Source organism: Grus americana, chromosome 18 (genome assembly GCF_028858705.1).
Source record: "Grus americana isolate bGruAme1 chromosome 18, bGruAme1.mat, whole genome shotgun sequence".
NCBI lineage: Eukaryota > Metazoa > Chordata > Aves > Gruiformes > Gruidae > Grus > Grus americana.
Genome location: NC_072869.1, coordinates 719,746 through 735,447, shown reverse-complemented (window position 1 = coordinate 735,447; position 15,702 = coordinate 719,746). Strand labels below are relative to the sequence as shown.

Here is a 15,702-nt window from a genome sequence, read left to right as displayed (position 1 = left end):
TGCACAGTGAAGGCAAGCAACAAACTTATGTCCTTATTTCTCTTGCAGGCACACACAGAGCCACAAGCAATGAAGCATTCACCCCCCGAGATGCTCACACAACTGCTCTCCAGCCCAGACCGAGCCTTGCACAGAGGCTGGAGAGCAGAGGGACGGTTAGGCAGTGGCAGGCAGGGGGCTGGAGAGGTGTCCAGCCTTTCTTTCAAGCCCAGCAAATGCCCTGGGTGGTGTCAGTGCTGACGCGGGCAGTAAAAATCCAGAGTCCCTCTGCTTGAGATGCAAAGGGTCTGCTGTGCCCTGTGGGGAGCGGCTGGTGGGCACCGTGCAGCACGGGGTTTCACAGACGGATGAACCCCAAAGAGACCAAGAACAAATGGGGCACGTGCCTGCCTGGACAAGAGCACTTCCAGGGGGTTTTCTGGGTATCCTTAGAGTCAGTTACCTCTCATGGGGGGGTTAGCATATTCCTCCCCAGCATCCCAGAACGAGAGCAATTCCCAGCATCACCGCCAGCTTCTTGCCAGGAGGGAGAGGAGCCCTCGAACCTGCGATACCGAGAGGAGGAGTTCGGCGTTAGCTCGGTGCCCACCCCCGGCCCAGGTGAGCAGCAGCCCCGTCCCCCCCCCCCCGGCAGGCTGCGACACGGGGGAGCTTGTGCAGGGAGTTTGGCAGAGCCAGAGCCCCCCGCTCTGCCCCCCCGGGGTGACGCTGTGCTGGCGCAGCGCTCTGTGCTCCCGTGCTGCCCGGGGGGGGCCGGGGGGCCCCGACCTGCGCGCTGCGGCCGAGCACGGCGGACAGCAGCGTGCGGCGCTGGGGCCGGGGCCCGCGCCCGGTCCCTCCCGGTGCCCCGGAGCCGCGGGGCGGTGGCGGGCGGCTGCCGCCAGGTGTCGCTGTTCCCGCGGGAATCCCGGTGCCCGGTGCCCGGACTCACGCAGCATGGGCTTCATGGGCTCCAGGGAGCCGTCGTGGGGCTCGGGCGTGATGCCCAGCAGCTCGCAGAGGAGGGCGTAGACATTGACGCTTTCGAAGGGCTCGACCACCAGCCCCTGCTTGAAGGCCGGCCCCACGGCGCGGAAGATGGTTTTCATGTTCAAAGCCTCGTTGTCGAAACCGTGTTCCCCTTTATTGAACTGGACCTTGTACCTCTGGAAGGGAGAGAGAGAGGGTGTGAGTGCCCAAAGCCTTCGGCCCCCACGGCACGGCCCCCGGGAGGCGGCAGGCGCCGAAGCGGCAGCGCTGCCGGATGCCTCCACCTCTCCTGCACGTGGCTCTGGCACGCCACGTTCTGCAGGCACGGGGTTGAACAGTCTGTTTGGTTTCTCTGAGTTTTGGAAGTTGATCTAATAATGTTAAACTTTGCAGAAGCTGGAGGGTTCTGCCTGGACACAGCTCTCAAACAATTACATCTTGCAAGTTCCCTCCCTAAATGCCAGCGCATCCAACTTTTGCTGTACTGAGGAGCTTCACGATGGGAAGCTGCCCGCTGGCCTTGACTTTGGCCCTTCCCTTAATGCCAGGCTAGGAGAGGATCCTGCAACTGATATTCTGTGTTCATGCAAGTCCTGCTCCAAGACTTCTGGACCTCTCATTTTCTGAAGAGTAGAGAAGGTCTTTACACAAAGAGCTGGAATTTCCATCTGTTTGTGGGGAGACCATTCAACATGAAGGTGTAAAGCTGGGTAGGTACTGGGGTGCCATGAGAAGGACAGGAGGAGAGAGCCAGATCCCCAAAAGACATGTCTGTGCATACATCTTACCCCATGGATCACGTATCCTGGATCGCTGTACAACACGAGCGGGGTGATCCGGGAATGGTTGGCGTAGTGGAATCTCCTCGGAAAGTCTGCTTTCTTGTACACGTGTAAGTTTGGGTGGGCATTTTTCAGGACTGAATACACATGCTCTAATTTTCCTTCTTTTGGCACCAGTAGTCCATTTGGTCCGTAATCTAAGAGTTCAAACTGGATGTCTTTGAACGTGAAGTTCTGTACTGTCTGGATGTGAATCTCGTTGGTCTTTATGACAGTTTCCATGCCATGGTCAGACGTGATGATGAGGTTGAGGTTTGACTCCAGGCCGCTTTCCTGGATACGCTGCCTCAAGTAACCGATGGTTCTGTCCACCTGCTTGACCATGTTTTTCCTCTGCGTGGATTCAGGGCCGTACTTGTGTCCAGCTGAGTCCGGCTCGCCAAAGTAGAGGGCGATGAAGTCGAGGTTGTGCACCGTGAACCATTCCATGACGGTGTCAATGTTCTCTCTCCAGTTGGTTTCATTGCTGTAGTTGAAGAAAAAGGGCTCCACCAACTTCATATTCACTTCTTCCCCTTGATATTTTGCTTTTCCTCCGGGGAAATAGATAGAGCCTGTCTTTAAGCCCTGTTAGTGGAGACATTGCATAAAGTCACCTGAACTCGCTCTGCAGGATCCCTCCATCTGTCAGTGCAACCACCGACTCGTGTGGTTAGTTCATTCAGCCCCCTAATGTCTACCTCTGCCTCTAATGACGTTTTCTTGCTCATTGCCAATTAAAAGTGATTAATCGAAAGCACTGCCCTTCCTAGAACTCCTGCACGTTGGTTTTCTCACTGTGTCAGTAACACTGGTTATAACTTTGGAAACGGTGACCTGTTGTACCTTGCACAGACCCTCCGGCTCTTGACCATCCAGACGTTAAGGTGTGTTCTACTCCAGTCGTACCAGCGCTCCCCCTGAAATCGCTGGGGCCCATTTGGCAGGTAAATACAGGCAAAGGTACGTGTCTTGGGCCAGGTCTTGGGTCCTGTCTCAAAGCCAGACTCCAAGCCTGCTGGGCTCTAGGAAAGCCTTGCGGCGGTGCCCAGAGAGGGGGGGACCAGTCCCTGGCGCTGCCGCCCAAAAGGTCCTGGGTGAGGCTGCGGAGATGGGGTTGGTGCCTCAGAGCATTTGCAGTCCCTGGGCTCACGATGCTCCCTAAGGAACCGGCTGAGGTTTCTTTAAGCAGGAAAAGGATAACCTGTTTTATTAATGTCTTAATAAAGCTGAAATGCATCTATTATTTTTTGCTATTTTTAATAGAATGATCATAATTATTCCTGCCAGTGTCTGGGGATTTCATTTTTTTTGCTGGTCTAATTAGCCTGTCATTTGCAGCGAGGATGTTAGCTCATGGCCACTAGAGATCGTGGCTTGCCTGTAGCTTTCACTGCGTGATTGCAGGCAGGATCTGTCTGGGCAGGGTCTGTGCGTGAGAGGAGGCTGCCGCACTTGCCTGTCTCTGAGCGGTGATCCAGATGGGCAGGCTGCCGTTGTCCCACCAGCTGTCCACGCCTTGCGTGCTGTAGTAGGGCAGCTTCTCACCCGTGCTGGTGTTGAACCACATGTTGTGAATCACCCCGTGGTTCTCCAGGTATCGCCCTGTCGGGAGAGATGCAGGAGGTGGGGGTGAGCCAGGCTGTGACTGGGGGGGGGGTCTTGCCCCTGTGCTGGGCGACGGGCTGGTCCGGGTCAGTGAGGAGCTTCTGCCTCTCGTAGCCCGTCCCAGCTCTCGCTTTGCCTCTGCCTTGCCTCCCTCCTCCCCCTGCCTCGGGCAAAGCGGGGTTCCCAGGGCAGGGAGTGAGATGCTGGGGGGATGCCTGCTCCTCATGCGGGTGGGTCGGTCCTGGGGGGGTCTCACCCAGACCCCGAGGTGCCGGTGCTGCCTGCAATTCCTCCTGCCCTTCTCGGTGCAGGCAGGGTTCACTGCTGTCCTGCATTTAATCAGCTGCTTTGGCGTTTCACTTTCTCTGTTGTTCACAATTGGCGAGGTCAGCATGCCGCAGAAATTCCCGTTAGAAATGAAAGACTTGTGCTTTGTACTATTACATTCCATGCTATTTTTATTATTCTGGTCCTGAAGAACGCACAGTTACTTCTGCACGATATCCCTGTCCTCTCCTGTATTGACAATGCCTCCCTGCCTGTTCTCATCAGCAGATTTCATTATCATGTTCCACTCTTTTATGCCAAGGTTATTAATGAAAATCTTAAATAAGATTGGCTCCAGAATCGATTCTTCAGGAATTCCCCTGTTGCCCTCCCTCCAGCTTGACAGTCTCCTCGCAGCATCACCTGCTGTCCTCTTCCCTGTAGCCCGTTACTTCCCCACATTAGAGATTTTGTACTCATCTTCATCTTCTCCATCTTAACTAATGATTTCCCGTGTGGCACTGTATCAAATATGTTACTAAACTCCAGAAAGATTAAATTTAGTGCATCTCCCTTGTCTAAAAAAATAATTTATCTTCTCAAAGGAGGCTATCGGGTTGGTCTGGTGCTATTTACCTTTGATAAATACAGGTTCAGTTCTGTCCCTTCCTGCGGCTATTGCCTTGTCTCTCGCTGACTGGGGAATCTAGATTAGGAGAATATTGTCTGGAATGTTATTTTGCATTTGTGCCTTTGGAATTATATTTGTGCGTTTGCAATGTTGTAGCATGTGTTGTACTCAACTATGTATTAGAGGCTATCGATACTGGGCCCCTATACAATACAGGTAATGCAGGCATGCTAATAAAAACAGTGGGAGGACACTGTAGGGAGAGACTAATTTGTGCCAGAGCTTAGCACTAGTAACTAAAGTAAACGAAGCCTTAGGCTGCATGAACTGTACTTTAGTCTTTGTTTTGTAACTCTGGTGAATAAAGAAGTAAACTCTAACTATAGGCTATCCTGTAACAAAAGAGAAGGGCATGTCTCAAAACACAGACAAAAAGGGTGCCTGGGGGGTGTGAGATGGAACCAGGAGAAGAGAAGACCCCAGACTCCACAAACAGGGTTGGAGGAGCAGAAGTGCCATTGGGAAGTCAGGCGACCTACAGAGACTATAAACCCAGTAACAACCGACAGGCACCCAGCTCGAGCTGCAGATTGAATAGATATAGGAATAAAGATAGGAATTATTAGGAATAAATATATACAAAAGAGTTGATCTGATCTGTTATCAAAGCGGAACCTAGGGACAAGCCGTGCTGGGGAGGCATTCGTGTAATTCCTGCCATCGTCTAGGCGGCGGCTGCGTAATTCCTACAAGATCTGGTGCTATTTACCTTCGATAAATACAGGTTCAGTTCTGTCGCTTTCTGCAACTATTGCCTTCTCTCTAGCTGTATTTCCAAAACACAGCTATTCCGAAGCTTCGCATGCCGCTGAGGCAGGATGGCTGCTTGACTTTGTGTCCTTCACTGATGTTAAGCCTTAAATTTACCCTTCCCCAGCCCGCACCCTGTGCTGCGCCGCCGGGCTTGGGACTCACCGGTCAGCAGCGTGAAGTGGCACGGGCTGGTGATGGTGATAAAGGCAGGAGTCATGTACCGTGCCTTCACCCCCTCCGCAGCCATAGCATCGAGGTTGGGGGTGTCCACGTCCTGGTCGTAGTTCCACCGAAAGCCATCAAAGGACACCAGGAGGACTTTGTTGCGGCTGGATACCTGCTGCACCGGGATACATCTTGCTAAAGAGAGGGCAGCAAATACGAACCCCAGTGAAGTGAACATCTTCATGCCCTTGAACTGGAATAGCCCAGACATCCAGAGGGCTCACATTAATACATGCAAGATGGGTCTAAGTTCAGTTTTTATCTAATCTTGCAGTTGCTGATCAAGTGCATGGCTTCAGCCAGCACTTCGTATCAGAATGGGCCTCTCTGGTTTTTGTCTAATTGAAGCAGATTAGCTTAGATTTCCTTCTGGGTCAAACACCAAATCCGCCTCCTCCATCAGTGGTGCCGGGTGCTATTTTGGTACTCGCGAATGCGAAGAATTGCTCGTGTGGCAGGAGGCTGCCTTCTGCAGGCAGCCCGTGCGAAACCTGCTTCCCCACCGCCCCGCGCCCCCGCTTCCGTCCTTCCCCCCGTGCTGGCTCCCTCCAGCCCGTTGCTGTGTCCTCTCCACACCCTGCTCTTTGGTCAGTAGTTCAGCTTCAACAGGCAACTCACCCCCATCCCTGGGCCATTTGTCCACCTCGAGAGAGGTGCTCAGAGGCTCAGGAAGGAGCTTGGATTTACCTGAGGTTCTCGAGTGTGGCTTGGTGGAGCTACACACTGGGGGAGGAGGCTCTTTCCTGGATCCTGGCTCTGCCAGCAACCCCCAGGGATGCTCCAGAGGGTGAGCCCAGTTCTGACGCCCCGTGTCCCATCAGCCCACCTCCCGCTGCTCGGGCTCTGCTGCTCGCCGCAGCATGGGTGACCCTCATCCACTCGTGCGCTGCTGAGCTTCACCGTATCAGCATCCCATTTTATCAATATCTGCTGTTTTTATGACTTCTCTGGGGTTTAATCATTGCTGATGATTCATTTCTCAGCAAAACTGAGTTTAAGGCTTTTGTAGCCTTATCTAACAGGTTGACTTGGTTCCCCAGGGTCCGAACTCTCAACCTTTGTGTCACTGCTGATCTTCCTCTGCTCAGGTTCCAGATTTATTCCTTGGTGCATTCGTTGGCATTTCTCCCGCAAAGGTGAGCCGGGCAGATGAGTCTCACGCACATGCCGTGGTTCGTCCTTCCTGGCCTGCCACAGTCTCTTCATAGACCGGAGCATCCCCGGGTATTCCTGCCTGGACCGATTTCTCAGGGTGACAGTGTCTCAGTCGCCTCTCCCTCTGTGCTTGTGTTCCCCAGGTGTGACATGGGATAATCGTGCCAGGACACTGTGAGAGGTTCGAGCGATCCCACTGGGGACCTCGCGGCTGACAGGAGCCAGGACCGCAGCCTTGGGCGCCTTGTTTGTGGACAGGGGAACAAGCCCGAGCTGCGGTGGGATGGAGCCTGCTCTGAGCCCCGAGCCAAGCCCTCCTCCTGCTGACAGAGGGCATGGGCTGGGTGCTGGTCTGACGGCAGCCCAGGGGGAATCCCTTCACTGGGACCCGGGGTTGCGGGACTGTGCGGGGCTGAGCAGGGCTGTGCTGGGCTCTGGGGGCTCTGCTGGGTGCCGCTGGTTTGACCGGCACGTCTGCGTGCCCTGGGTTTGGCCAGGCTGGAGCGGAGCAGTGACTCTGCTGGGGTCTGTCCGTCGCAGTACCTGCCGTGTGTCTGGAGAGCGGAGAGCGGTGGGAGAGGAGCTGCTGGCTGGGCAAGCCGCTCTGCCAGCCCCGGCACTGGAGTTTGCTCGGAAAACTATTTTGTTATCAGCATTTGCTGCCTTGGGTCTGATACTGTCCTTTCAGTGAGGACAGAGGGGCCTGCCAGGCACCGAGGGTTTAAAGGGCTCGTATGATAAAGATGTTATCACTTACCAAGCTCACGGAAAGTCCTAAATATTCAGCATGTTGTTCTGAGGTGGGTCAATAAGTCCTGATGCCATTGCTAACAGCACAGGGGAAGGTCCCGATAAGTTATCGTGTTCATCGGCTCCGCTGGGGAGGGAAGAGGCTAGAGAGAAGGAAGCACTGCTTCTAATCTCGGAGGAGTATTTAATAACAGGAGTGTCTCAAGGCACATTTTGATATTTGGTATCTGAGGAGCGTGAGGCGCAGATAACGAACATCACCTTTGGCCACCCTGCCTGGGAACGCTGTCTGTCTCCAGCTAAAAAGGCTGATGCAGTTGATCTTGCACCAGCAGCACCCCAGGTACTTATCCTACAAGCAGATGTGCCCCAGGGGCCGTGGTTGCTCTGGGGCCACCATGTCCCTGCTCAGCACCCTCCGGATCACGGGTACCTTGCTGATGGCACTGATCCTGCATCCTTGGAAGCACGCACAAGAACGTGCAATGAGCTACGCTCAGAGGGCACAAGTCATCAGTCCCAACACCTAACTGGGGAAGATGGTCCCTGCAAAGGCGTGTTGGGGCCAAGACTGTCCTCCCCACACTTGGGTACCAATTAACTCAGTGAAGACAGATGAACGGGCTAGAAAAATAGAAATCACGAATACAGAGAAGTCATTCGCCAGTGGAACAGCCCTGTTTCTCTGAGGCACGGCACTCGGGTGCCCGGCTTGTTTCCAGCCTTTGGAAAAGTGCCGAGCACCCCTTGGGTGAAACCGCAGCTCCCCTGCAGCGTGGGAATGTGCACGGGCAGCGCTGGGCAGCTGCCGGGGGTCTGTGCTGGGAGAAGCAGTTTGGGCAGGCAGGCAGGGGCTGGGTGGTTTTCCTTCTTATTATTTGATTTTTAAATGGAAAAAAAAAATTTGCAAATTTCTCAGGGGCGCCACTTGAATTCCAGTCAGGAATGTCACACTTTGTCCTACACGAGGGGTCACTCGGCTCCACAGGGCACGTGTCTGCAGGGATCCGTCACCAGCATGGCCTGAGCTGCTCCCTGGCGATGGGATTGAGGAGCTGGGCAATGCCTGGGCTGGGCTCCACAGGTGAGACTGGCTGGCTGGAGGGAGGGGTGTTGGGGGACACCTGATAAAAGCCCTCCATGCCCCTAAGAGCCCTTTTGGTGCTGCCCTGCCTGAGCGTGGAGGAAGTGCTGGGAAGTGGAAGGATGGCAGAGACCCAGGTCCAGTCCCCTCAGGAGAGGTAGGATGTGTGCGGGGTGGGTGGGTGGCTGCTTCCCCTGGAGAAAGCTGCAGCCTTCTCCCCTCCGAGGGAGAGCCCCCTCCCAGGTGCTTGCTTGGGTGGTGAAGGGTGGGATTGCTGCAGGCTGGAAACAGTTGACTTGGACCTAACATAGAGGATGAGTCGATGGAAAACAAGTATGTGCTTTTCTTTTGTTCACCTCGCTGGCCTGCTTGGAGTAACTCTGCTCTGCAGATCAGTTACGCTGTCCCAATGGTTAAGGCATTGCACATACAGCAGTGAGGGTGAAGAAAGGGAAAAGGGAAGAGAGAAGGTGGCCAGGAGGGTGAGGGGAGAAGAACAAAGCAGCTGGAGATGCCCTGGTTTGCTCTTTACGCTAAGCTTGCCTCCTCCATCAGTTTGGTGCAGCTCAGATATGGGTAAATGGCTGCGCTGCTCCTCTTGGCTCCCAGCACATGACTGCCTGAGCACCAAGGGCCAGATGAGCTCATTAGCGTCATCGAAACATCTGGTGCCAGGACCTCGCGGTTAAGGTCGTAACACTGCCCTGGCGAGCAAAACCAGGAGGAACTCTGCAGCTGAGTGGGTCTGGAGCGACTGCGGGGGGAGGTACATGAGCTACTGAGTGTTGGATGGAGCTGTGGAAGCTGCTGGTGACTGGATGCACCTGGACAGTTGAGTGGAGTTGATGGGCGTTGAGCAGACCCTGTTCTGCTCCCTGTGGAGCGTAGCTGAGTGGCTGAGAGCAGCTCCTGGAGAGGAGGCTGTTCCCAGGCAGAGCAGACACCCACTGCTGCCAGCCAGGGAGACTCACTGCTGTCTGTGGGTGCTCAAGCTGCTTTACCCCAGGCATGGCCAAGGAGCTGGGATGCAGGTGAAGAAAGCGCTGCTGATGGCCTCAAAGTGACAGTGTGCGGCGTGAAATCAAAAGCCAGGAGCAGCTCTGGACTTGGCCTGAGCCCCGAGTCAGATGGAGGGAGGAAGGTGCTCCAGCCAAGCAGCTCGTAAAGGCTGGAAAAGAGGGAAGGAGGCTGGAAAAGAGGGAAGGAGGCTGGAAAAGAGGGAAGGAGGCTGGAAAAGCTGCCTTGGTCGCTGCAGGGGAGCTCCTCGGGCAGGGCCTGGATGCCCGTACCGGGAGGCAGGAGTTTGGGTCGTACCCCTGTGAAACTGCTGCCTCGGTGCTCCTGAGGGCCGCGGGAGCTGTGGGCTGCGCTGTCACCGCGGGGCTGGGCCCCCCCCCCCCGCCCCGGGCCTGTGCAGCGATCGGCCGGGCAGGACCCGCCGGGGGCCGCGGCGCTCCGCGATGTAGCTCTCGGGAGAGCTGCGGGTTGGGGGGCTGTTCCCGGGACCCCCGGGAGGGACCCCCCCCCATCGCCCCCCCATCGCCCCCCCCCCCCCGCGGCCCTGCGCCGGGTCTGGCCGCCAGGTGGCGCTGTGCAGCCGCCGGGGGGGGGGGCGGGGGGGGGCGGGGGTCGCGCTGCCCCCTCGGACGCGCCGGGCTGGAGGGAAGGGGGGGTGGGGTGTGGGGGGGGGGCGTGGGGTTGTGTGTGTGGGGGTGTGGGGTGTCCCCGGGAGGCTGCGGGGCAGCAGCGGCGGGCCCTGAGCTAGCCCGGGGGGGGGAGGGGGGGCGGCAATGGCTGGGTGGCCACGTTGGGTCCAGAGGAACGTGAGGGGGGGCGTGAGGAAGGGGCTGAGCTGGTCAGATCTACCCATGGTCAGTGCCCGAGTCTGAGAAAGGGCAGGTGACACAGCACTGTGACCCCCCCAGCCCATGCCTGGCTCAGAGGGCAGCTGTCCCCGTTGGGCTGTAGGGTCTGGGAAGGGGGACAGCGTCTTGCGTGGCCCATGGTGACAGCGTCCAGGGATGTGGAGGGATGGAGCACGTACTGTGCTCCAGGAGGGCCGGGAGCAGCCTCCCGGGATCAGCGCTACGATTTCAGCCCTGGTGGGAAAAGGGAGCCCACCCCCTGGGAGGGACCTCAGGGGACGGCCGCTTTTCTCCTCTTCACAACGTATAGAAACTCTGCCTGAAGCACAACCCCAGGCTCTAACGCTCTTGAGGCACCACTAGCTACGTGCCTGGTGCCCGAAGACCCCCCTGCGCAGAGATCAGTGCTGCTGGCCTGGCTCAGGTCGGGCTCTGGCCATCAGGTTTCAGCAAGCGTGGGAAGGGGAGTAGCAGGGGGTCAGGATGGAGGGCGACAGCCTTGGGGGAAATGTGAAGGGAGCACGGAGCTGGAGTTCAGCACTGGGGCTGGGCTGGCTCGAGGATCTGGGTGTTTGGAGCCCAGGGCAGGAGCGTGGCAGGGTCTCGGTGCCAGGGCTGAGTCAGACCCAGAGGTTGTGCCCATCGCTGCCTGGGGCTGTCTGCCTTCCCGAGCGCTAAATGTGCTCATGGGTTGAAAATCAAGACTCTCTCCTGAGGAAGCCCCGTGTGCGGTGACTGAGCCGAGCACCGGCACCACCCGGACCGGCTCCAAGTGTGCTGGGTCAAGGGGGGCACTAGGGCATCTCTCAAGGTTGGGGCCTGGGGAAGCCCTGACTCAGCAGCAGCTCCGTTTACCTGGGCTGGTGCAACACCTTCTTGGGAGGTGACCTCTTTGCATCTAGTTTGCACTTCTTCCATGTGGTGGCCCTTGGGGAGCAATCCGGCACAGCGCTCAAGGTGAGGAGAGGTGCAAAGGGACAGGAGCAGTGAGGAAAGCTGCTCTGCAGCCGGCCCTTCTTGGAGGAGGTAGCTGTCAGCCAGGCAGCGTGGGTGTGAGTGAGGTTCTGCATGTCTCCTGCTCTGGGTGAGCTTCCCAGAGTGCCCGTAGCCCCCTGCCCCCTCCTGCTCTGGGCCCCACAGCAAGGACCAACACCTGAAGTTCACTGCAGCCTTTGGTCTGCAGGAGAAAGGCCCATGGTGAAACCCCTGGCTGTTGCTCTCCACAGCCAAGTGATGTCCCTGGATGATGATGATGATGGGCTCTAGTCCCTTCTCTTCCCTGCCAGCAGCGGTCCCATTCCCTCTCACACCCTTACGGCTGTTGCTGGACACTCATGTCTGGTCCGGAGCCCATGGTGCTTCTTGGGGCTCAGCACCAGGCTCTTCAGCAGGGCATGGCCTGGGCTCCTCTCTCTGCTCCCTGTTGGGGTTCTGGGTCCGAGGAGCGGAGCAGGGTCAGCCCTGTCTCATGGCTGCAGCCTGGCTCTGCTCTACACCTGGGATCCTTCCTCTGCTGCTCAGTTAAACTCGGTATCGACCGCTCCATCAGTGCCTGGGGCTCTTTCTCAGCTTTCTTAGCTAATGGCTGTGTCTGCCTCCCATTGATCCTCAGCTGCAGAGCTCATTGATTAAGTACATTTCTTATTACACTTAATGGTATTTTACTCCTTTCTGTGCTTACCTTGTGCCAGATGCTCACCCCGTGCTTCTGCCTGCCAGGGGCAGAATTTCTCTGGTCAGGGAAACATCCCTCCTCTGTGCTGGCCCTGCTCTCCTCCCCTCAGTCACTCCCCATGCCGTCTCCCTCTGCCTGACTGGCCTTTCTTCTGTTTTCCCTGCCTGCTTCTTGCTCCTGGGCCGGGGAAATCCCTCTGCCTTCTGGTTCTTTGTCCCTTGGTCCCTGTTCCCATGCCGTCCTTGGAGGTCTGATTTTTCTCCCAAGCAAAGCAACAAGGCAGCCACGGTTCCCAGTGCTTCAAGAGGACTGTGAGCCTCCTGGGACAACCTGTCCTGTACCCTGCCTCTGCATGGCTCCTACTAATGCCTCCACTGAGCTGCCAGGGACCTTGCACTGAACTCCTTTCCAACTGGCGGTACCTCCCTCCCTCCCTGCTGCTCACTGCAGCATCCCTCCAGCTTGCCAGAGCCCACCACGTGCAGGGCTGTCCTGCCTTGCTGGGGCGGTCGTACTGCCTTGCTGGGGTATCTCGGCTGCCTGGGGCACAGCTCTTACAAGGAGTGTTCTGGATGTGTCTTACAGACGGCACAGAGCCTCCTGAGAGCCAGGAGGGCTCCTGCCTGCTGCAGGCTTGGTCAGGGGGATGCAGATTTCCCTCTCCATTGCTGCGTGGGGCTGGTACCAAGCGAAGGGGAGGAATGGGTCAGCACCTCAGCAGGTGTCACCCGCTTGGGGCAGAACCATCTCCCTGTAAGGTTCACTCTAACTTTTCTGCAGCAAACTGGTGTTGTCAATCCAGCAACTGGAATAGCCTTGCCCTGCTGCCTCTGCCAGCAGCCACCCAGTCAGGGTGAGAGGCACCAGCCAGGGCACGGTGTTTTCCTTCCCCCCCCCCCCCCCCCCCCCAAACACCTTCGCTCTCAGCACACACTGTATGTTGCCTCACTCTGTGCTTCACCTCCTTTCAACTCTCTTGCATGCATCATTCAAAAGCCATAACATTATTGGGCATAAAATATTTACTTAACTGAGCTTTTTGCAAATATTCCCCTCCATTATTTTTCCTCCTTTTGGGAGCAGACACTGCTTCTCCTGTGCTCTCAAATGGCTTCTCTTAAATAATACAACAAGAACATATGAACACCCAGTAGCCTTTTTCTTTCTCTTGAAATACCCATAAATATAACGGTGCCACCAATCCATTACAGCTACACCAGGACCGTGGCTCAGGAACACCCAGTAGCACAGGCCCAGCCTGTGCAGTCACCTTGCTGCTGGAAGAGGGACAACAGGGAAGGTGCTTAGGGAGGGAGCATAAATACGTGAGAAGGTCTGACATGATGCAGAGGATTAATATTAATTAAGAAATGTTCCTTTTGGAAGGGACATCTGAAGCTTAGCAGAGGGAGTGCAGGGCTGAGCACTGCCTGTCTGGTCCCAGCTAGGATGCTGGGCCAACTGCTGGGAGCAAAATTCCCTGCAGCACCTAAATGGCCGGTCCCCGGGGGGCTGGGGGGCGCTTCCCACCGCAGCAGTGGGATGGCCACTCCTCAACAGCACTTAAGGAATGGATGAGGTATTTTAGGAGCTCGAGAAAGCCAGAAAGGGAGGATGTGTTTTCAGTAGGGGGGTGTGCGTGTCGGATGCTGAGCATGCTTTCCCCACGTATGAAGGCACCCAGCTGCATGTCTGCAGCTTTCCCTGCGGCAGACTGGCGCTTGGCTAATGGGTGGCTCTTCCCACAGAAGGTGCCGTGGGAGGACCCGTGTCAGGGGTCTGGGCTGTAGCTCCCAGGTGTGGGGTGTTCCATACCCAGCGTGGGGCTCCCCGGGCGTGGGGTGCGCTGTGCCCGGCGGGGGGGGGGGGGGGGCGGGTGTCCGGCTCCCTGGGTGTGGGGCCTGCCGGGCCTCACCGTGGGGGTCTGACTCCTGGCTGCGGGCTGCGCCGTGCCCAGGTGGGGGGGTCTGGGTGCCCGCTGTGGGGTGGGCAGGGCGTGGGTGCGGCGTGGGGCGCACGCTGCCCGCCCGTGGCTCCGGTGCCGCCCGGCGCTGTCCGCGGTGCTGACGGCGGTGCCAGGGGCCGCTGCGCGCTCCCGCTGCGCGCTCCCGCTGCTTCTCCCTGTCCATTCGCCCGATTCTGTCAATCTGTGCCCAGGGGCGTAATCCTCCCTCAACCACCCCCCCACCCCCGTCCCGTGAAGGAGAGGAGGTCGCGGGGGGAGGCGGAGCGGCCTCCCCCGGTCCCTGCCGGAAAGGCTTGACTGATCTTCGTAGTGCTGGCCACACGTTCATGGGACACTTGGGCTTTTTCTTCTCTCTGGCAAGGTGTAAAGTCATCTCAGAGAGAGGAAAAACTGCAGATGGCATGTAAAAGCCACGTAGAGAACACCACTGCAGTAAAAAAAAATAAAAAAAAAAATCAAAGGACCCTGTTCCCTCATACATGTGTCATCATTGTCTTCATGTGATCTGAGCCTCCGGGATCTCGCTGCCTATAAAGAAACAAGTAACTACATCAGATGCATTGGGAGGAGGCATGGGGACGTACCTGGAGTTGTGTCCCCCACTCAGGAGAGCTGGGCTAGGGAGCTGTGAATTTAATATCCTATCTGCCTGCACCAGTCCCATTTGCTGGCTGTTATCGGTAATAGCTGGGATAGTTTAAATCTAAAGCTGATCGGGCAGGGTTGTGGGAGAATCTTACAGCGTGAGTGGCTGTGTGGCAAAATGGCAGATGAATGTTGCCGAGTCCAAGTAATACAGATAAGAAAGCATCCTTAACCACAGAAACACGAAGCTGGCCTTTAATTTAATATTTCCTACTCAGGAAAAGAGACCTCACAGTCGCTGAGGGTAGTTCTATGAAAATGTCATCTCAGTGCCCAGTGTCAGTCAAATAAGGCAAATTGCTTGTTAGTAGTTATTAGGAAAGAAGCTGAAAACAAACCAGGCAGCAGCATTATGCCAAGGTATAATATGCTGTGTCGCAGTGCAAATGCTGTGTGTGGTTTTGGTTGCAAAGGAGGTAGTTGAACCAGAAAAGGTAAAGAAAAGGATGACAAGGCTGATCAAAGCCACAGAACAGCTTCTCTGTGAGAAGAGACTAATAAATTAGGACTATCTTGGTTAGAAGAGAGACAATAGAGGTGATATAGGATAGAGTTCCCTAAATTCAGCAGTGGTATAAAGGTGAGTAATAGGAAATGGATATTCACTATTTCCCATAGATAGGTGGCATCAAATGAAACGATCAGGCAACAGGTTTAAAACATAAATGAAGAAAAAGATTTTCTTTTTTTCATGCAGTGCTTAATTATGCTGTGGAACTTGGCTCTGCAGGGCAGTTCAGGGACCCACAGCCCCTGGTTCAGAAAGCAATTAGACAAGTTCATGGAAGATGGATGCATTACCAGCGGTTAAGTGCAGCGATGCAGACGCAACGCCCGGCACAAGGAGCGCTCGGCTGTTGACAGCCAGGTAGAGCAGTGAGAGGAGGCTGCAGCCCGTGGCGTGACCTGCAGCCAGCCTGGCCTCCTCTTCCTCTCCCGGGGTGGAGGAGCTGGGCGCGTGGGCTGGGTACGGCCCCGTGGGCAGTGGGGAGGAGCTGGGGAGCAGAGCCGGAGCCTGCAGCAGCTCTGACCTGCGGCACGTAGCCAGGGCCGGGCTACGGCAGCCCAGCGCACACAGCCCTTGCTGCTCTATCGTCCCCTCTCCTGCAGTAACCTGCGGTGACCAGCCCTGGCCTTGCCCGGAGCTTAGCTGGCCACGGTGTGAGCTAGCCCCGGCTTGGGATGTGCCTTCGTGTCACCGAGGACCATTTAAGTGTTTCCCTGTTAC

General features: G+C 56.5%; 1 protein-coding gene across 1 annotated transcript; it reads right to left on the bottom strand.

Moving 5' to 3' along the window:
• Positions 1–456: 456 nt before the first annotated feature.
• ENPP7 (ectonucleotide pyrophosphatase/phosphodiesterase 7) lies at positions 457–5,512 on the bottom strand. Its single transcript, XM_054847066.1, has 5 exons — positions 5,272–5,512; positions 3,250–3,395; positions 1,758–2,378; positions 932–1,145; positions 457–545 (listed from the first exon to the last, which is right to left on the bottom strand). Exons 1-5 carry the CDS (start codon positions 5,510–5,512, stop codon positions 457–459), a joined length of 1,311 nt encoding a protein of 436 aa, XP_054703041.1.
• Between the last annotated feature and the right edge of the window lie 10,190 nt (positions 5,513–15,702).

What these genes read in the sequence shown, in the direction of transcription:
- ENPP7 (XM_054847066.1), bottom strand. Translation starts at nt 5,512, where the DNA reads ATGTTCACTTCACTGGGGTTCGTATTTGCTGCCCTCTCTTTAGCAAGA. An exon ending in GGATCACCGCTCAGAGACAG is followed by an intron (nt 2,379 to 3,249) that starts GCAAGTGCGGCA and finishes CTCCACTAACAG; the next exon opens with GGCTTAAAGACAGGCTCTAT. An exon ending in CAGGATACGTGATCCATGGG is followed by an intron (nt 1,146 to 1,757) that starts GTAAGATGTATG and finishes TCTCCCTTCCAG; the next exon opens with AGGTACAAGGTCCAGTTCAA.